Source organism: Saccharomyces eubayanus, chromosome III (assembly GCF_001298625.1).
Source record: "Saccharomyces eubayanus strain FM1318 chromosome III, whole genome shotgun sequence".
NCBI classification, from domain to species: Eukaryota; Fungi; Ascomycota; class Saccharomycetes; order Saccharomycetales; family Saccharomycetaceae; genus Saccharomyces; species Saccharomyces eubayanus.
The window spans coordinates 266341-287483 of record NC_030978.1 but is presented as its reverse complement, the minus strand read 5'-3'; the positions used below and the strand labels follow the sequence as shown (position 1 = coordinate 287483).

Sequence of the window (21143 nt, the reverse complement as noted above, 5' to 3'; positions counted from 1 at the left end):
GTTACTTGCGGAATGCTGGTTCGAATGTTTCAAAGAGGAGCAGAAATATTCCTTTAACAGCTCTATGATAAATTCATAATATAGGCCATATAACAAGACGAGGGCAAAGATGAGAGACACGAGGACACCTGAGACCTAAACGCAAGTATTGCTATGATTTTGGTTGAATTGTGAGGAGAATTGATGAAATAAAAATTCCCTCTTGGCACAAAGCTTCGATTTCTATTTGCACGAGTGGTGCTTTGCGTTATCTATCGCAATTGTATTGCAGATTAGTCAATAGTCGACCAATGGCGTGGTTTGACGGTGTAAAATATGAGGTCCAGCTGCAAAAAAATTCCTAAATAAGCCACAAAACTTATAACAGCTGTAAACCTTCTACTGTTGAACATTCATAAATCAAATACCTATAAAATTTAGGGCAAAAATCATTTACTTGTGTAAAACTAAACGTCAATTCGTTTTGCCTCTACCCCATTAGTTATCTAGCTTGTACATTTGTATTCAAGCTTCTTCGCACTGAATGGAACGGCAGTGATCGCCATATATGTCTGACATGCATATTCACTTTTCCTAAATAAGACGGAGCGAGAACCTTATACCCCAATTTGAAAACATCCGGGTAATAACATGCGAGATATCTCTTTTCAATTGAAATCCTTTGAGAATATGCAGAAAAAGGTACATGAAGTAAAGAGTAGCCAAAAGCCAGAGACTCTTGATCGTAAGCCAGCACGGCCCCATCACACTAGTGCTCTTTTACAAGCTAGGTTCAACATGTTAGTGCCCCCTGCTAACTTTGGTATAGCCGAAGAGGGAATATATAGGTGCTCTAAAGTGGAAACGTTAAATTTATCCTTTTTGGAAACTCTAAATTTAAAGACTGTTATATTCATTGGAGGCCAGGAGCCATCTAAATTCTTCAAGGATTTCTTCACGAGGTCATCTATCAAATGGATCGTTTTGAGAATGTCCGATTTCTCAGCAGCAGCAGTTCCGGTAAAAAGCTCTCCAGCACCCAATGAGAATTTGTATCCAAACAACGATAGTAATCAGTCACTACTGGATAAAAAGAAGACAGAAAATTCAAGAGCATTCCAAAATTCTAGAACAGATCCTATGATTCGAGACGAAGTGTCGTATCATTTGTCAGACAATGATGACTTAATGTTAATCAAGAGCACATGCTTAAAAAGAACGTTCAAAACATTATTAAATATTGATAATTACAGCGTTTTACTGGTGGACAAGACTGCATTGGTTATAGGGATACTTCGAAAAATTCAGAAATGGAATATCGCATCAATAATAAATGAATACAGGCTATTTTCAGGTAAAAATAGAAATTATTTCGCGGAAACTTTTTTAGAAATAATTAGTATTAATATAGAGCAGGAAAAGTGTAACAAGACCACCACCGCCAGCAAAAACACTGAAAGGCTGTCCCTTGAAAACAATAATAAAACACACTCAATAGAGTACAAGGCCAATTCAGGTAAACTAATTAAAGTCAATGAAGATGACCTCTGCAAGGAACCTGAAGTGCCTCAGCGGCTTCTGACGTTAATAAATCAGATAGAAACCAAGGTGAAAAATAATAAAGTATCGCAGATTAGCGGAATCTTGACAGATGATTTGAAGAAAACGTCTTCGGATCTCGGGATTTTTGGCCATAGATATAGATTAGCATTCAATAAAAAGGAAAACGGGGATTATGGTTATTATAAAGCAAGAGGGAAAGACAGTGTCAAAATAAGGATACCTAGTGATTCTGAATTGCCAGACTGGTTCAAGTCTCAACGAGATTTGTGGGAAAAAGAAAACGTCCCAGAAGAACATCATTTTTATAGGGAACATATTTTTACATAGTTTATTTGTACATATATCCATAAACGATTGCATGATACTTCGTTTTCTTTCAGTAAGCCTTTACTACCTACTCAGGTAGTGAGCGCATTTTTATTGTATGGATCCTTTAGACGTGAAAAGCATGCTTTGTATTTGTTTTTTATTGTCGTTCAGTGAAAAGACAACAAAAAACAACAGGATTATGTTTGTTTATAAACAAATGTATATAGACATCGGAAAAAAAAAAGGTCAATTTACCTCCTACTATATAATTTCTCTTAAAGTGGAGTTTTCTTCGTGAGTATTTTCGTAATTTTCATTTTCTTCTTCATCGAAATTTAAATATGCATGATCACCCATCGTTCTCGGTTGGAAAATTAATTTAACCAAAAATACGATACCAAATATAGCGCAAAGACCTGCAACAATCAAATACAGCACTCCGAGTGACATGTTTCTGCCACCAATAGCACCGTTTGTAGTCAAAACAAACGACTTACTTCCGCCAAACAATGAAATAGGATAATTCAGTTCGATGTTCATTTGGTATGTACCATTCGGCAAGGTAGTAGATTCGTTCTTCAATGCCAACTTGTAGAATTTTGGGAAAGCTGCAGTCCTCATCCATACTTGAAATTCTTCCCAAGTGTGGATATCCGGAATATTGTCATCAGTATACCCGTCGGGATACTTCTTCATCCAGTTTGGTGGTGGAACAATATCGCTAGCATTGTATTTGGTAGTCTTGAACCGGTGGCGATCTATGCTCCATGATATATCCTTATTGGTCAAACCAAAATCTCCGGTATTGTTCACTCCACTTAGTTTTTGAGAGAATGTGTCATTGAACATGGAGTTTGCAATCAACCCGCATGGATATACTATCTTTTTGTCAATACTCCTTAAGGGACTACAATTCGTGTCCAAATCATCTAGCTTAATAGACTCCCCTAATATCTGTTTAGTATCAAATGATTGAACATACCTACGATGGTTTTGATAAAAATTGGTTAACTTGTAATATATGAAAATAGGCTTCTTAATATCGTTCGGAACCTCAAATTGAAGCTCGCATGTCTTTTCGCCGCTCTCGTCTTCAGCTAATTTCCATTGCGGTTTACTTTCAACTTTATTTTTGAAATGGTATTTAGTGTATTTCTTTGGTACATCAGTAAACGCATTTATAGAAGCTTTTGTATCACAGTGACTATAGTTAATTGTCAAATCTTGTACCTTAGTAGCGCTCACAATTAACCCAATACCAATAGGAGTAAAGATACAAGCAACAAGGATCAATAGTGGGAGCACACTCTGAGGAGTCAGTATCGGTTGCCATGCCTTAAGTCTTTGCTGCCTAAATGCTGTGTTTGGAGGTTTTTTGGACGTTGGTCTCTCCTTTGTCAGCGGAATCTTAGCTCCTTTAATTAATGATACCATATACAAACTCTTTCTTTAAGATTCCAGGGACTTAACTACTTAAATGTGTTAAAGCGGCACCACATCTATGTTGGAAATATTATTCTTCTTTGATGTAATTCTGGATGCTTATTGTTATTATCGTTTTCCATATACGGGTAACGGATAGTGTTTATAGTTGAGTATCAACACAGAAGGGTGATAACAGCAGTAAATAAAAGAGAAAGTGTTTAATCTTTACAAATAATATCTATTTCCAAGATATAGTATTATACAGGCATCATTTATTTAAATCATTAGTATTATGTATAGGTAAATGCAGTTGTTTTTTTGTTTTTTTATGCGTTGGATTGCAAGGGAGTCTGTTTCCCAGCAAGAGTAAGAGATTCATTATTTTGTTCGCAGTTCGTGTATTTTTTTGAATATTTGACTAATTGTTGTAAAATTAGTTCTATTTCAGGAACATTCTGTACAAAGGGCAGATCTAAAAGGTTTAAGTCATCGTTGTTGATCAACTGGGTGAAGAAGACGGAAATTCCCCATGTGTGAGGCTTGTTGACAATTATTCTTTTCAGAAAGTGTCTCAAGATAATTTCTTGAACTTCAAGCTTCTGGTCATCCCATTCTTCACTTTTGAACATATTCATTAATACAAAGCTAAACCAATAAGTGTGAATGTTTGGATATCTCAACTGCTCGACAATGACTAGTAAGATTTGGTATTTTAGTTCGATGGTACCGTTTTGGATCAGGTTAAACAATAGAGTATAGTAGGAGGATTTCGTATTGAATACCGCGTTTGAAGATGTCCTTTCATATTCTATCCCTGCTTCAATACCTACATGCAACACAATAGCGCGGATTAATTTACTATCAACAGATAAAAAGTCGTAGCCAACGCCCTTTTTCATATCATATGTATCTCTGTAGATTGAATTTGAAATGGTTTTTAATAATGAATTGGACGGAATACGTAAGTAATTGTCGACTGGTTTCTTTAAAGAATGCAAATCAACTACAGGGTCAAAAAAAACTTCAGGCAATTCTTTGCATGACGGAATATTGTCCATAGAAAGATTCACATCATATGGGTTTGGGACAGTCATATGTTTAGGAATAGCTGAAAGAATAACATTTTTCAATTGGAAGTACGTTGGAGGCAAATTGTTCATCAACTCATAGTGGTTTTCAATTAAAAACGATGGTACGTCATTGGAAATACCTAGGATAACACGAAGGGTTCCCTTGTATACAACGGAAATAGCATCAGAAACTGCATGTTTACTAGTGTATTGGTCCAAAAATTTGAATAAGTCGATTATCAAAAGCATTAGCTTTTCCCAGCCCATTTTCTTAGGCAATCTTAACATAACTGGTAATAACATTCTGTGGGATAGTAACGTTACCCATGCAAATGAGAAGCCAGGAAAGGCGAATGGTTGCAATGAGTGTAAATACCCTGAAAAGGTGTTATAAAACATAGAATCAAATTCAATTAGTTCTTCTCTGGTTGTTGTATCAAGTATCTTTACAAAGTTGTGTGTTCTAATGGTAGCCCATTCGTATAGTATATTTGAAAACAGCCTGAAGTATGGTCTTTCATTGAATGTGGTATCTTTTTGGCTATGATCCTTGGCAAACACCAACAAGATTACTGAAAAGATTGTGTTGATGTAGTCTTTTCTTGTACCGTCTTTGAAGTCTTGTAAGACTAACAGTTTCACAATTAACTTTCCTAATGCGTCGATAGCTATGAAAACCTCATCAGTTGGATCACTCTCTTTGAATGAAGAAACCGATAGTTCAAGAGAGCTTTTGACGAATGTGATCAAATTATCGGTATCGCTGATTACGCCCTTCTCTACTAGTTGTTTAATAAAAACAGCGGTGATTACGTCATTACTTTCAACTCTTTGAAGCAATTTAACCCATTCTGTAAAGACCAAATAGAATTTCTCAGTTCTCGTAGTTTTGGTACCTTTCTTCACTGGCATTATTTTAGTATCTTCAAAATCTCTAATAAACTTTTTAACATTTTCATCTTGCAAGGAACCTAAATGCTCTAAGGTTTTGATGAAATCCATCCTCATCAGGATCGGATCTTCCGACAAGACCGAGTCTTGGATCAATTGCATAGCAAAATCAGTGGAGTTTTCCATACTGTTCTTCATTGCAGTCACTAAAACATTGTCTAATTCCGTGGCATCAATCAAATTAACTTCTAGTAACGATCTGATAACTGGAACGTTAAACTTTCTGCTGTCCAGAGCGTAAACTAACCACCAAACGACGTCTTTTCTGGCAACGAGGGACAAAGAGCATAATTTTTCTAAGAGTAAGGATAAGACTTCCCTGCAGAGAGAACTTTCACTGGTAGCAAAAAGACTGTTAACGACAGCTTGTGAGACTTTTAATGCTAGTTGATCCTTTTGTGCGCTCTTTGCAATAAACGTCAAAATCTGGAAAATAATTGTTTTAATTTGATTTTGATCGCCTAATTCAGCCAAGTTATTCTTCGCAGCATTCTCTTTGATTTGAGAAACTAGAATGTCCATGAGGTGAACAAGAACACGTTGGTTCTGTTCCAGATCTGATTGTACTGCAGCAACATTAGCTTGAGGATTTTGGACATTTACAGCTGGTGGTTGAGCTGGTTGGGATGGTTGATTCAAACGGTTCTTCTGTAACTGCTGCTGCTGCTGTTGTTGCTGCTGTTGTTGCTGCTGTTGCTGCTGCTGCTGCTGTTGCTGCTGCTGTTGCTGCTGTTGCTGCTGCTGCTGCTGTTGCTGCTGCTGTTGCTGCTGCTGTTGCTGTTGAGCTCTCATTTGTTCGGGAGTTAAGAGTTGAGCAGGCATCTGCGTTTGTTGTTGTTGTGGTTGTGGTAAGCCTATATTTTGATTCATTGTTGGAGGAGCGTGAGCTGGTAAACCTGCAAATGGAATAACATCTAAGTTTGGTATGTTTTTACCGAATTCTTCATACACTCTAAACTGTTGAGGAGAAACACCGACGTTCTTGAGGCCAAGTGGTTCTGGCAGAGATAATGAATATGGGTTAGTGTTTTGAGTTATGAATGGTTGATCGGCTCTTCTTTCCTTGTGATAACGACGAATAGCAATTGCTTGCATTAATTGATCTGCCAAATCTTGTGTAGACTTGTCCATAGATGCCTTTTCGATTAAAATTAAAGCAATACCAATATTTTCATTTATAGCGGTATCAAGCTCTTCTGCAGGAGAAGATGAAAGAGACATTAAATTTGGTGCAAGTGATTGCATGGTAGAACGAATACCTTCTCTTAGCGGCTCAATAGAAGTAGCACGGGCTAAACTTTGGGCCAAATGTCTTACCATTATGATAGCAGCAGTCTTTAACTTTGATTCATCAACTTCAGTAGCAAAATCTTTCAGAATTATTTTTGTTGTCGTAACAACAGCAATGCCTGATGATTTTTCTACTACTTCCAACAAAATTTCACGAACCGATTTAGCCAAAGCCATTTGAAATACCCTCTTTAAGTCGGGATGTGTAACGAAGATAGTGGAGCCAAGTAAGTTATTGAAAGGATTATCATGTGATATTGTACCTTCGCCACCAAAGGCTGCTTGTTGATCAGCGATAACATTTGCACCCATATGATGATGTTGTTGTTGTTGTTGTTGTTGCTGTTGTTGTTGCTGTTGTTGTTGTTGTTGTTGTTGCTGCTGCTGTTGTTGTTGCTGCTGTTGTTGCTGCTGTTGTTGTTGCTGCTGTTGTTGCTGCTGTCTTTGTTGATATAGTAGCATTTGCTGTTGGTGTTGTTGCATTAATACAATTTGTCTTTGTTGTTCTGTCTGTTGTTGCTCTAAACTGATCGAACCTAGAGCCCCTGATAAGGTTTCAATATTCTCTGGAGCATCGATGAGATGTGAGGGTTTAAAAGACTTTGTAGTTAAGTTGAATGATTTGAGTAAAACTTCGACTTCAAAAGTCAAACTTAATTTCCAGTTTGCTTTTTCATTCAGTTCAACTAACAACTTCAAAATACCGACAGTCCATGGGTTTGGTGGTTTGAATATCTTTGATTCTGAAGCCCCTTGTAAAACTTTTGTGACAAATGGGACAACTATTTCTAATCTTTTTTCTCTGTAAGCGTCAAGTAACATTTCCCTAAATGCAATGTTCTTATGTTTAATTGGCTTGTTTAAGGCTAATGTGATATACCCCAACCATGACGCCAGATTCTTTAAGTGCTTTTTATCGATGGCTTGGCCGTCTTTTGCAGACAAGAGAATAAATAGTTGCCTTAAAGTAACATTGATCATGAACTGGTGTAGTAACCCAGATCCGATGGTGACGATGACTTTGCTATAAAGCTCATGATAATTAGGCTCAGTTTTGGCTCTTTGATTAACTAGATAAGTGGCAAACCAAGAAAAATAATTGGGGGTCAAACTTTTCTTTAAGTCATCGACCTTGTTATTCAAATTAGCTAACGTGACATTATTGAGAACGAAAAGGACCTTTTCTACAACATCCTTTGGAGCACCCTCTTGATTGATTGGACATGAAACTTCGTCTACAACAAAATGCTTTAACGGAATCAATTCCTGAACGGGTCTTGGCTTTTCCTTTGGAGCATTTGCTAAAGTGGCAGCTTCGACGATAGATTGGTAAACCTGAGCTTGTGAGTTCAAAGCCGGAACTTCTCTTAGCAAATCCTTACAGTATTGTGGATACTCGGTCAAACGTATTCTAAATGCATAAATCGCCTGTACAGCAAACTTAAACATTTTGGATTCTGGAGGCTCCTTGGCAAATCTCATGATTATCCTAAATGCGACGTCCAACACAAATCCACGAAGTAATTGGAAAAGAATCATGGATCCGAATAGAACAGAGGTAGTGGCTAACGCATCTAGTGGATAATCTTGGAAGAAGCTTGATTCTGCGATCACAGCATGCGTAATACACGTAAAGACTTCTTGGTCTCTTGGTAAGTCGCTATCTCTTAATCTTCTTAGTAATTCAATAACATCCTTAATGGCTAATTCACCACTATACATTTTTTGTAGGTAGTTTTGCATCTCCTTTTCAATATCACTGTTGATTCCCGTGATATCGCCATTGGCCAAAATGGCTTCGTCATGGTCGAAACCAAAATTTATTAATCTAGGGAATGCAATCAGTAGAGAAAATTCCAGAGATTCGAATCTTTGGGACTGGAATGCATCTAACGGATATTTGTTCAATATGTTGATTAATGAATGTAAGGCATATAAATCAAATGTTTTTAAGGACCTGAATGGTGTGTTTGCGTCAGTCATTTTTGTCTGAGCTTCTAATGATTCCAGCACCACATCGATATTGGAAGGTAAAACTTTTGTTTTCAAAAAAGCTTCAAACCCTTCCCAACCAATCTGTCTTGCACATGGTAAGATTTTAAAAGCTTCGTTAAATGAAAGCTTGTTGATAACTGAGTCCAATTTTCCATTGTCTAGTAGTGATTTTAGGAAGTTTGCAATAGGAACGTCATCAGAATTCACTATAATTTTGGCTGCGTCCACAATTTTAGAGTCGTCAGTTATCGTGGAGATAACGTCCTTAAAGGATGAAGGTGATTTATTATGAACTTGGACCAATAGAGTAATTAAAATCTCATCTATTATTGCCTTGTTTTCTATCAATAGAACAAAGCGCTTTATTTCTTTGTTTAATGCCAAAACAAGGTATTCGGGAGCGTGATTGAAATCTTCAAAAAAGCATTCTTGAAAAAAAGCTAACATAGGGCTATCGGATAATTCCTCTCTTTGTAAAAACAGTTCTAGATCCAATGATGCAATAGATAATAAATAGAGTAAAGACTGTTTTGTGTTTGGAATTGTATCAGAAACCTTTCTAGTGCCCTCTGCGCTTAATAGATCAAAGCATCCGTTTTGTACCGACCAATTGTGTAATTGTACGGCTAAATCTAATTTGAAAATAACTTTCCAATCACAGTTGAAAAATTCATCGATGACTGGACCATCATGTAATGCAGCAAATAAACAACTTAAAGAAGATGTAGTAGGCATCATTGGAGTACTTAAAAAATATTTTGTCGACATTAGGTTGAATACCCGATTCCAATTTATTTGGTTCGATTGCACAGAATCGATGGACCTTGCTATGACTTCACCACATTTAGTGGCGTCTACGATTATTGGAGGTGTCAACCAACTCTGGGTGGGGTTATTCTGTAAATTCTGAGATCCTGGTGAAAGAATCTCCGATAGTAAAAGAGCCAACAAATCATTTAGGCTCTCACCTTCCAAGGAGTGCAACAAGTCGCGTAAATTAGACTCCAATGTTTCTGGTGTTGTTTGTAAGAAGAAGTTTCTTAAATAATTAGTATGGTTCATTTTGATCGTCTTTAAATTTTTGATCTGAGAGGAATGGTCAAGTGATTGTATAATGTCCTTATGAGTAGACTTATCAAATAAATCAATGAAACGCGATAATGTGAGTCCTGTTTGTTTTTGAAACCCTTGATCTTCAAAAGTTTGTTGTTTCAAAAGCTCGATATATTCTGTGCTTTTCTTTGGTAGATCCTTGGCAAATTCCAATAATAATCTATGCAGTAAATTGTCTTGAGGTGAGAAGTTTTCCGCTTGTAAAAGGTCCCGAGAGCTTAAAGTTAATAATCGTTCCCAAACTTTTATGTAAATATCTATGGGCGATCTGTCTAAGATATGTCTGATTTCTCTTTCCACGGATTCAAAATTGGTCTTTTTGAGAGTCGTGAATAGTAAACTAATTTGTGCAATGAGGATTTGAGCGGCCTGGTTTTCCTTAGTTTTGTGAAAATTAGATGCTGTGTTTGAGTCACTGTATGCAGCCGATAGCATGTAACCAATTGTCCCTGTGTAATGTTTTTCAACTGGTTCTTTCTTATCAACCAACTAATCCCGACCTGCTGTTTTGCCCCTGTTTATCTTATTCGAATTCTATGGTTTGAGCTTTGTTGCCACCGAAAAAAAGAAAAATTTTCGTGTATCTGTCGCTCTCGACGGCGGACCACGATCACGTGAATTTCCACTAATGAATAATTGAAATGATAATAGCACCAAGTACATCTTAATAAGGGAATTAACGATCAATTATGGTATGAATAAGCCATTTTTCTTGGACTCTGAGGATATAAATGGCAGGACAGCCCACAATAAGCCGGTTTTTCAAGAAAGTAAGCCCAGCAGAGCCGTTACGGAACCTGGGGCAAGAAATAACGACTGAAAATGATGCTGGCAGTGAATCCATCTGTCTCGACAGTGATGAAGAGAATATTCCTGAGGATAAGTCTTCTGCTGTAAGCACAGTGGTTGATGGTGGCTTATCCTTCAAAAAATGGCAAAATAACAAGGAGACAAATGGCACTCTGGCGTCATTTGAATCTAAGGAATTTACCGGTAAACTGAACAAAATTATGAAAAGACGAGCAGATGATGATGCTCTATCCGAGGAAAACTACGATAATGATGTAGAGATTCCTGTGAAGAAAAGAACAAAAACGAAAGGCACACTAAAGCTCACACCCTTGGATGCACAGGTGAAGGAATTAAAAGTGCATCATATGGACAAAGTACTTGTCATTAGAGTTGGCTATAAGTATAAATGTTTTGCGGAGGATGCAGTGGCCGTTAGCAGGATATTACATATCAAGTTAGTACCCGGTAAATTGTCTATCGATGAGTCGAACCCTCAGGATTCTAGCCATAGGCAGTTTGCATATTGCTCTTTCCCAGATGTTAGATTAAATGTTCACTTGGAGAGGCTTGTACATCATAACCTAAAAGTGGCCGTGGTGGAACAATCTGAAACAAGTGCCATCAAGAAGCACGATCCGGGTGCTAACAAGTCTAGTGTTTTTGAGAGAAAAATTTCTAACGTTTTTACCAAGGCTACATTTGGTGTTAATTCCAATTTTGTTCTTAGAGGTAAGCGTATTCTAGGTGATACTAACAGTATATGGGCTCTATCCCGTGAAATATATCAAGAAAAGACGGCCAAATATTCTTTGGTTTCTGTTAATTTGAATAACGGAGAAGTTGTATACGATGAATTCGAAGAACCTAATCATGCAGATGAAAAACTACAAGGACGAATTAAGTATTTACAGCCCGTAGAAGTATTAGTAAATAGAGATGATCTGCCACCTCACGTATCGAAGCTATTTAGGGACATCTCATGCACTTTAATCGGCAAGGATACACCAGATTTGGAAGAGAATGTGGTACACTCAATAAAGGTCATGAACGAAGAAGTAAAACTCTCTCCATCCCTCATACTTCTTGTTTCCAAACTGTATTCGCATATGGTTGAATATAACAATGAACAGGTGATGTTGATTCCTTCCATTTATTCAGCTTTTGCATCAAAGATTCATATGTTATTAGGTCCAAATACTTTGCAGAGCCTGGATATTTTTACTCATGATGGTGGCAAAGGTTCCTTGTTTTGGTTAATGGATCATACAAGGACGTCATTCGGGTTCAGGTTGTTGAGACAATGGGTTCTAAAACCTTTGATTGATATAGGTCAAATTGAAGAACGACTTGATGCCATTGAATGTATCACATCCGAAATCAATAATAACATTTTTTTTGAATCACTGAATCAAATGTTAAATCATACACCTGATTTATTAAGGACTTTAAACCGTATAATGTACGGTACCACTTCCAGAAAAGAGGTTTATTTTTATCTAAAGCAAATAACTTCATTCGTCGATCACTTTAAGGTACATCAATCGTATTTGTTAGCACAAGTCAAATCATCCGATGGAAGAATATTCAAAAAGTCATCTTTACTCTTCAGGTTGTTTAGTGGATTGGATGAACTACTTTCTACTACTCAATTGCCCCGTTTCCTAACAATGATCAATGCTTCTGCAGTAATGGAAAAAAATCCGGAGAAGCAGATTATGGACTTCTTCAATTTAAACAACTATGATCACTCAGAAGGTATCATACAAATTCAAAGGGATACTGAATCTGTACGATCGCAATTGAAGGATGAACTAGTAGAAATAAGAAAATATCTCAAACGTCCTTATTTGAACTTCAGGGATGAAGTGGACTACTTAATCGAAGTGAAAAATTCCCAAATTAAAAATCTGCCTGATGATTGGATAAAGGTCAATAACACTAAGATGGTTAGTAGATTTTCTACTCCAAGAACACAAAAATTAACTCAACAGCTGCAGTACTATAAGGACTTGTTGATGCGTGAATCTGAGGTGCAATATAAAGAATTCCTGAACAAAATCACCTCAGAGTATGCAGAGCTTCGTAGGATTATACTAAGCTTGGGACAATATGATTGTATTTTGTCATTAGCAGCCACATCGTGTAACGTAAATTACGTCAGACCAACTTTTGTGGAGGATCAACAAGCTATTTTTGCGAAAAATGCAAGGAATCCAATTATCGAGTCATTAGATGTTAATTATGTGGCAAATGATGTCATGATGTCCCAAGAGGACGGTAAAATTAATATCATAACGGGGCCAAATATGGGTGGTAAATCATCCTATATTAGACAGGTGGCCTTGCTAATTATAATGGCACAAGTCGGTTCATTTGTTCCTGCGGAAGAAGTAAGACTAAGCATATTTGATAACGTGTTAACCAGAATTGGTGCACATGATGATATTTTGAATGGTGATTCTACATTCAAGGTTGAAATGTTAGACATTTTGCACGTTATAAAAAACTGCAATAGACGATCTCTACTGTTATTAGATGAAGTTGGAAGAGGTACCGGAACACATGATGGTATAGCAATATCCTATGCGTTAATAAAATATTTTGCTGAACTGAATCATTGCCCTTTGATATTATTCACCACTCATTTTCCCATGTTAGGAGAAATCAAGTCTTCGTTGATAAGGAACTATCATATGGATTATGTGGAAGAACAAAAGCCTGGTGAAAATTGGATGAGCGTGATTTTTTTATATAAATTGAAGAAGGGATTAACTTATAATAGTTATGGGATGAATGTAGCCAAATTGGCGCGCCTGGATAAAGATATCATAAATCGGGCATTCGACGTCTCTAAAGAATTGCAAAAAGAAGCTGTCAATGGAGAAGAGCTTAAATTATTCAGTCGTTTAAAGAATATTTTGGGGAACGATGGCATGACTGCTACAGAAAAACTTTCTAGCTTGCTATCGCTGAATATTCACTGATGAAGGGTGATATGTATTTACGTATGCATTAGTACTAGAGAATAAAAAAAGTCATTTTTATTCTTTTATCGATGATTGGTTTTCTTTGTCTGTTTTTGTTTATTGGTTTTTTTGTTTGTTTACTTTTCAATACTTTGTTACATTTTATCATAAGAATCGACAAAAAGATCATACGATATTCCAGTAGTAGAGATTTTTTTCTCTACATATCATTTTACGGCTCCCGGCATCATGTCTTTGAAGAAATTTTTATGGGAGCTACTATTATTTCTTGATCTTGCACAATTTGCTTTGTATAGAACTTTGCCATAGGTATGACCCTCCGAATAAGTCAAGATGCTACCATCTTTCTTGGTTAAACTCATGGAATTGAAATCATGGAATGGATCAGTTTCTTCAATATCGTCATCATTCGCAACATTTTCACAAAACATTTGGGTTTCCTGTTTACTCACTATATTATTCTTGGAATTATCATTTGAAGTTAATATAAGAGGAAGTTCGCAGCCATTATCATTTAGTGCAGGAATCAAAGGAGGATCTTGATTTCTTAAGAACGACCATTGAACTCTCTTGAAAAAGGGATGCCTTTTAATGTCTGTGGCACCTAACTTGGAGCCGAGTCTTTTGGATTCGTTTTTTTTTAGTAACTTTTTAATCAAATCTTTACACTGTTTTGAAACGTCTTTATCGTGTGGAAATTTAACATCCATGGTTAATATGTTAGAAAAGGTTTCATTTGAATTATCTGCTTTGAATGGAGTGCAGCCAAATAGCATCTCATAAACTAGTATTCCTAAAGTCCACCAATCTACCGCCGCCGTGTGACCATTGCCTCTGATTACTTCAGGTGCTAGATACTCTTCAGTACCAACGAACGAATTGGTTCTAAATCCTTCTGAACAGATCTTTGTATCTAGATATGCCGAGCCTCTCATAGTAGGATTTTTTGATCCCGTTGCCTGAATAGACAAATCAAAATCAGAAAGCATGACATGACCGGATTGATGTAGCAGGATATTCTCAGGTTTCAAATCTCTATATATAAACCCCAGCAGGTGTAAATATTCCAAGGCTGCCACTACTTCGCTAGCGTAAAATCTGGCATCCTCTTCGGTAATACGTTTACTCTTTCTTGTCTGCAAAGCTCTGAAAAATTCACCTCCCATGCAGTATTCCATACAGAGATACAAATAATCCTCGGTTTGAAAAGAATGATACAAAGTCACAATAAATGGATGGTCACTTGTAGCGAGGATTTCTTGTTCCGTAAGAACACGTTTGATTTTTTTCCTTTTGATCATTTCATGCTTACTTAGAACTTTCAAGGCGAAGATTCGATTAGTATCCAGTTCCCTTACTAGGTACACTTTACCGACGTCACCTTGGCCTAGTAGTTTAATTTTTTCAAAAGACCGGGGTTCCACAGTAATATCTTGGAATTTATTACTAAACGATTTGGTTCTTAGGCGACGAGATCTTTTTGGTTCTATGATATCCCGCAGATTTGGAGGCTGCTTTAAAACGACGCAACTCTCCCGCTCAAGCTCAATTTTGGCAGTATTTAAAGGCTCAGAAGAAGCCCTTCTTAGTCGTGGTGTGATTTCCCTAGGTTCAGTGACCCTTTTGCTTCCTTTATTCCCCGCCAGTTTTGTAGTTGGTGAGTTCGATAGGGAGGAGTGGGCCAATGGAGAGAGATTGCAGTTTTCACTGGAGCTTTTATGAAAGTGCTGCAGCTCTTCGTTTTCATTTATATCGTTCAATGAACCGTTACTCAAGTTCCTACTATCCTTCGCGATATAACTGGGAGAAGTAGGAGTGTGAAAAGATGACGGGTCTGTGGGCATATCAAAGTGAAATAGGTCCATATCCGGGGAAGAGCAGTCAGAGATAAAGGTGGACATTGATTCTATCGTGTCATTAAGCGTAAGCGTCGCATTGGTCTTATTAGGAGCATCGGTCTCGCTATTGGTGGAAATATGCTGTTGCTCCACAGAGGACCTTGATTGATAACCGTCCTTCAGCAGATCCTTTTCTGAGGCCGGTTCATATGAAATATCATTAGTTTTTGATCTGTTGTATTGAAACATCGATTTAAACTTGTTAAATTTAGCACTTGGCCAGCCGTCATTACATTCTGCATTCGGGGAAGAGGGTATTGGAAGATCATCTTTGTTTTCACTTGAAGTCATACTAGTGTGTGAGCTTGAGCTGATGGGCACAGAGCTAGCATTGGAATTTGAGCAGCTGTAATTCCCAGCATTACCAGCAGGTGTATTGCTTTGAAGAGATCTCAAATTACGAGCAAATATTTTGGGGAGCGACATACTCCTCCCCTTCAATAACCGTTGTGGGTGGGAACGGGGTTCTTGTTGAGTCATGTGGATAGCCAAATTGCCAGAAAACTTGATTGTAGCGATTTTACGTTAGCCGGCTTTCTGCTCTATATTAGCGGTAATGGTAATGGTTGGACAATTATTCCTTTCAAAGCTGGGGTTATTATACCCTATGTTGCTCCTTAAACAATAGCCGAACTAGGACAGAAAAAAGTTTATTTCCGGAAAAGGAAAGATGGTTCGCGGCGCTATCATAGTTTGATAATAATAAAGAATATAGCATATCTTGTCTTTGTCTCACTTCTTTGAAATACAAACAGATTGATCAGCACATTGGTTTTGCTTGGCTTTTTTGTTTACTAGACCATTTTTGGCAGATGAATTGACGGATACAAATATCTTCGCCTGCACATAGTTCAGCAGCGCTAAAGAGCTCATCCAAGGAGACGTGTGCATCTAATTTACCAAGTCTATCCCTCTCTCCTCGCCTTTTGCATGTTTATTCCCGGCTGGTGAAATCCATCATCACTTCTCAGGGCTGAATGGGTAAGAGTTGTTTATTAGCCGTTTCTTTCATTTCTGCTTCGGATGATGGAATACCCCTGCTAAATCTCATAGCCGTCCAAGTGTAACTTTATCATATTTTAGTTTCCCTCCGAGTATTAGAGCTGCTGCTCAATTGAGCTGTACATTGGCCTTGTTGTATTGCCTTTGGACTTTTAAGTGTCGTTTGCGTTCTCAATTGGCTTCCCTTTCACACGATGCGTTTTATTGGGACATCGGAGCTTTGGTTTCCAATTGATACATGTTAATTATGTTGCTTACATTCTCACTGCATTGTTCAATGCCATGCGCAGCTATTAGGTTCTCTTAGTAGTTACTTATCTATTTATCTACTAATTATATTACTTGAGAAATTAATATTTTTTATCATATTCATTCGCAAATATTTTTCTATAATTTATTATTTCTTATGATACTAATATTTTATTGTGCTTATCCAGCACTGGTCTGGCCAATCGTTTGGTTTAATAAAGGCGAAATACTACATATTTCGCTAATCAACATTATCGCGATGTCTATCGCTGACGTTTTGGGCGCTTAGAATAGCTTTTATTTTTTTTTTCCAAGATTGTCATTGCTAATTTTTCACTTTTAGTGCCTAGGAAGCTTTATTTCTCATTTCCTAAAAGATTCGAATTTGGAAAAGAAAATGAAAAAAAGAATAGATGCAAAAATGTGAACCAATAAATTATTAAAAATGGGTAACCACAACAATAGACAACAGACAACAGACAACAGAAAGGCCAAAAATGCCATTATATCTAGTTACAAAAGCTACACTTTCAGAGAACGTGTCCAGGGTCTCAATTGAAAACACCAATGAGTCAAGAGCAGAGTTTACTTTCGATTTACAATGTACCGATTGCAGAGAATTACACGATTCTAAAGTTATGATCAATTCATTCGAAGAGCATGCAATGCCGTCTTCTAAGGGAACCGCATCCTTCTTAATGAAATGCAAATTCTGTTCCAAGGAGTTGTCTGTGAGTGTGGCCATTTTTGAGAGTGAGTACGTAGTTGACCAGAACGATGAGGCGTGGGCTAAGATCAAAGAAGTGAGGAAGAAACATGGTCTATCCAAGGTGAAGGAAGATTCATTTGTTCCGCTAAGCCTTGATTGTAGAGGGTGTGAGCTGGTCAGATTCCATCCAGATAATCTGATATTTGAAATTTCACTGAGCTCAGGAAAAATGATGTCATGCCAACTGGAGGATAATGAGTTATACGATTATGATGACGACTCTGGAGAGGAAGTAACGATGACTGAGTTCTCATCGGACTTTGTTAAGGGTAAATGAAAATAATGTCTTTTGAGTGTGCGTATATATATTTATACATACAAAAATATTTGAGACTCACTAAATAAAACAAGCCGCCATTAGCATTGTAATGAAGAACTTACCGAAGGAAGTTCTTGACGCAGAACCAGCATACGTACTGACAATAGGGGTTGTAATCCAAGTGGATGATGCAGCGGCAACTGGAGAAGTGGCCATTCCGCTCGAGGAAGCTTGTTTGGTAGTATATGTTACGGTTGTTAGCTTTGGAGTCGATACGATAGCCACTCTTGTACTTGTTATTATTGTAGTTACTGATGGAATCACAGTTTGGCTGGAACTTGTTATAGTAACCAATTGACCCTTGGTACCGCTTGATGTATATGTGACTGGCTTAATAGTAGTGATTGATACGGTCGATTCAGTTGAATGCACTTTCATTGATGTTTTGGTTACAGCGCTGGGAGTAACGACAGAGGTCATTGTGATGTACTGAGAACGAAGCTCGGTTGTAGTGGAAGAGTAGCACCCTTCTCCGCTACATACCGAAGACGTTGCACTTGTTTCATGACTTTCGGATGCTTTGCATGAAGAACCCACGCAGCTGCTAGATTTGGTTGCCTGGCATTTAGATTCAGTACACGTTATTGTGTCAGCGACCGTGGTTGAAGAAGAGATGGTAGCCGTTTTCATTGTAGATGATAACTGGTTACAGTTGAAGCCACTGCAAACGCTAGATGTTTCCGGCTGACATTGCGATTCCGTGCATGTTTGTGTGGCAGTGAGAGTAGTTGGTTGCGAAGTAACAACAGAGCTGATGGTTAAAGAGGTAGAAACCGATGATGGTGATGAAAGAGGAATGGATGATGAAAACGGTGAAATAGAAGTCAATGATGACGATGATGATGTAAAAGCAGACGACGATGATGGTGACCCAATTGTGGATAAGGATGTAGGAGTAAATGGTGATGTAATGGATGATGGCACAGATGATGACACAGATGTTGAAATAGAAGTAGACAATGAAGTAGAACTTAATGATAGTGTAGAAGCGGGTGTTGTTGATGATGGCGAAGTGGATGTTGATGTAGAAGTGGATGTTGTTGAGGTTGGTTTAGAGGCTGACGAGGTTGATGAAGTTGATGAAGTTGATGAAGTTGATGAAGTTGATGAAGTTGATTCAGTTTGTTTACAGTTATTACCAGAGCATGTATTTTCCTTATTTTTACTAGATGAAGGTCTCAAAGTAGATCTGGGTGTTGCAGTGGTTGTAGATGTAGTAACTGAAGAGCTTATAGTTACGGTGGTTGAAATAGATTGCCCACAGTCCCCACCAGAACATGAAGATTGTGTGACAGCAGCTACGGTGGACTTACCTGTCAATGGACACCAGGTCGTATAAACAGTCTTCACGCCACTAATGGTTGTAGTAGCAGTAGATAGCGTATATTGAATGGATGTCGAAGAAGATTCAGACGTTTTTGCCGAGAAACCGCAATTGACACCACTACAAGAGGGTTGAGTGGTTGCGGCTATTGAAGATTTACTCGTCAATGGACACCAAGTCGTGTACACAGTCTTCACACCGTTAATTGTAGTAGTGGCGGTAGACACTGTATATTGGACAGATGTCGAAGAAGAAGGAACAAAAGAACTTAAAGCAGTACTGGATAATGAAATGGTATTTCCTGACTCTTCGTTTTTAGATGTAACATCAGAGGAACGGGAATTTAAAGGACTTGTTTTCACAGCGCTGGATATTTGAGAGGTATATGTCTTAGAGTTTTTTTCCAGAGTTGTGGACATTGAAGATAAAGTTTGCCAACTAGGGAGTGAAGTAAGCTTTGATGAGAAGTCTTCCAAGGAAGAAGTCTCCTTGGTAGAGATTAATGATAGACTTGTTGGCGATGATACAGATGATGAGGGAATACTTCCTTTTTGAACAGATGTAAGCACTGTTGGTGTACAGATTGAATTGGAGCAAATTTCGGTACTTAAAATTATAGTTTTATGGGATGTTGACGTTGTATCTACCCTTTTTGTCTGTAGAGACGATTGCGTTGAGGAGGGGAACTCGGTAGAAGGTATAACTTTAGAAGTAAAAACGCTTGTAATAACGGTGGGAGTGCATTCAGAGTGAGAACAAATTTCTGTACTAATAGTGGTGGTTTTTTGTGAAAGTACAGTAGTGTTAATCATTTCAGTAGACAAGGCGGGGATGGTTGAATTTTGAGGACCAGTGAAGCTTTGGGAACCAGTGGAGCTTTGGGAACTAGTGGAGCTTTGGGAACCAATTGAACTTTGGGAACCAGTGGAGCTTTGGGAACTAGTGGAGCTTTGGGAACCAATTGAACTTTGGGAACCAGTGGAGCTTTGAGGACCAGTGGAGCTTTGGGAACCAATGGAGCTTTGGGAACCAATTGAANGAGCTTTGGGAACCAGTGGAGCTTTGGGAACCAGTTGAACTTTGGGAACCAGTGGAGCTTTGAGGACCAGTGGAGCTTTGGGAACCAGTGGAGCTTTGGGGACCAGTGGAGCTTTGGGAACCAGTTGAACTTTGGGAACTAGTGGAGCTTTGAGGACCAGTGGAGCTTTGGGAACCAATTGAACTTTGGGAACTAGTGGAGCTTTGAGGACCAGTGGAGCTTTGGGAACCAATTGAACTTTGGGAACCAGTGGAGCTTTGAGGACCAGTGGAGCTTTGGGAACCAGTGGTGCCTTCAGAAGATAACACTAACGTGCTAGCAGTTGATGAAACTCGAACCGTGGAGCTTGCCGCGGTAACACTTGTAATGACAGTTGGAGTACACTCAGAATGAGAGCAAACTTCAGTGCTTAAAATCAACGTTTTATAAGATACAATGGTAGTGTAAGCGATACTTGTTGAGGCTGGGCACCAGGTAGTGTATTCAGTAATGGCACCGTTAGCTGTTGTTGTAACGGTAGAAAGTGTAAATGTCTTTGATGCACTCGTTTTTAATTTTGGACTGACCGATAAGGAATAGCTGTCGTATGGTGAACTTATGTCAGTAGTAGAAATAGCCTTATCATCGTTCGCGGAATTAAAGGAATTAGAAGCCGTTAATGTACCTTCACTGGAGCTCACCAAATATTGGCTCGATTCAGTTGGAGCAAGAGAACTAATAGAGGATAAACTCCTGGTCGATTCAATTGCAACGGTAGAGGTAGGGTTATTTTTCTCAGTAACCTTGTTAGAAGATGACGAAGAAGCAACGCCTACTTCACTAGTCCTCGAAATAGATAATACAGGCGTTAATGAAATGTTATCAACTAGACTACTGGAAAGGACGGACCCTGTTGTTGAAAAAGCTTCAGTCATGGAACGAGTATTTGTAGACTCTGTTGATTGTGAGAATGTAGAATTAGACATGTGTAATACTGAAGAAACCGAGGTTGAAACGGGACCAACAGTAAATGAAGGAGATTGCACATCACTGGAAACAGAAGGACTAGCTGTGAAAGTTTGAGATTTCA

The 21143-nt window shown here is 38.1% G+C and overlaps 8 protein-coding genes across 8 annotated transcripts in view; 3 read left to right on the top strand and 5 right to left on the bottom strand.

Moving 5' to 3' along the window:
- Positions 1–630: 630 nt before the first annotated feature.
- OCA4 (Oca4p) lies at positions 631–1869 on the top strand (the record flags this gene model as incomplete). The annotated part of the gene is made up of 1 exon (XM_018364054.1): positions 631–1869. One exon carries the CDS (start codon positions 631–633, stop codon positions 1867–1869), a length of 1239 nt encoding a protein of 412 aa, XP_018223458.1.
- Positions 1870–2112: 243 nt separating this feature from the next.
- Positions 2113–3285, bottom strand: CDC50 (aminophospholipid translocase regulatory protein CDC50; the record flags this gene model as incomplete). Its single annotated transcript, XM_018364053.1, has 1 exon — positions 2113–3285. The coding sequence occupies one exon, from the start codon at positions 3283–3285 to the stop codon at positions 2113–2115; it is 1173 nt and encodes a 390-aa protein (XP_018223457.1).
- Positions 3286–3602: 317 nt separating this feature from the next.
- CDC39 (CCR4-NOT core subunit CDC39) lies at positions 3603–10130 on the bottom strand (the record flags this gene model as incomplete). Its single annotated transcript, XM_018364052.1, has 1 exon — positions 3603–10130. The coding sequence occupies one exon, from the start codon at positions 10128–10130 to the stop codon at positions 3603–3605; it is 6528 nt and encodes a 2175-aa protein (XP_018223456.1).
- A 296-nt stretch (positions 10131–10426) lies between these two features.
- Positions 10427–13471, top strand: MSH3 (mismatch repair protein MSH3; the record flags this gene model as incomplete). Its single annotated transcript, XM_018364051.1, has 1 exon — positions 10427–13471. The coding sequence occupies one exon, from the start codon at positions 10427–10429 to the stop codon at positions 13469–13471; it is 3045 nt and encodes a 1014-aa protein (XP_018223455.1).
- A 209-nt stretch (positions 13472–13680) lies between these two features.
- KIN82 (putative serine/threonine protein kinase KIN82) lies at positions 13681–15852 on the bottom strand (the record flags this gene model as incomplete). The annotated part of the gene is made up of 1 exon (XM_018364050.1): positions 13681–15852. One exon carries the CDS (start codon positions 15850–15852, stop codon positions 13681–13683), a length of 2172 nt encoding a protein of 723 aa, XP_018223454.1.
- A 1268-nt stretch (positions 15853–17120) lies between these two features.
- DI49_0832 (uncharacterized protein) lies at positions 17121–17669 on the top strand (the record flags this gene model as incomplete). The annotated part of the gene is made up of 1 exon (XM_018364049.1): positions 17121–17669. The coding sequence occupies one exon, from the start codon at positions 17121–17123 to the stop codon at positions 17667–17669; it is 549 nt and encodes a 182-aa protein (XP_018223453.1).
- Positions 17670–17729: 60 nt separating this feature from the next.
- Positions 17730–19847, bottom strand: DI49_0831 (FIG2-like protein; the record flags this gene model as incomplete). The annotated part of the gene is made up of 1 exon (XM_018364048.1): positions 17730–19847. One exon carries the CDS (start codon positions 19845–19847, stop codon positions 17730–17732), a length of 2118 nt encoding a protein of 705 aa, XP_018223452.1.
- Positions 19848–19974: 127 nt separating this feature from the next.
- DI49_0830 (uncharacterized protein) overlaps positions 19975–21143 on the bottom strand; it is a gene marked incomplete at both ends in the record, with an annotated part of 3867 nt that continues 2698 nt past the window's right edge. The window contains one exon of the mRNA XM_018364047.1: positions 19975–21143. This exon is cut by the window's right edge and continues 2698 nt beyond it. Within this exon, the coding sequence (XP_018223451.1) occupies positions 19975–21143 (1169 nt within the window).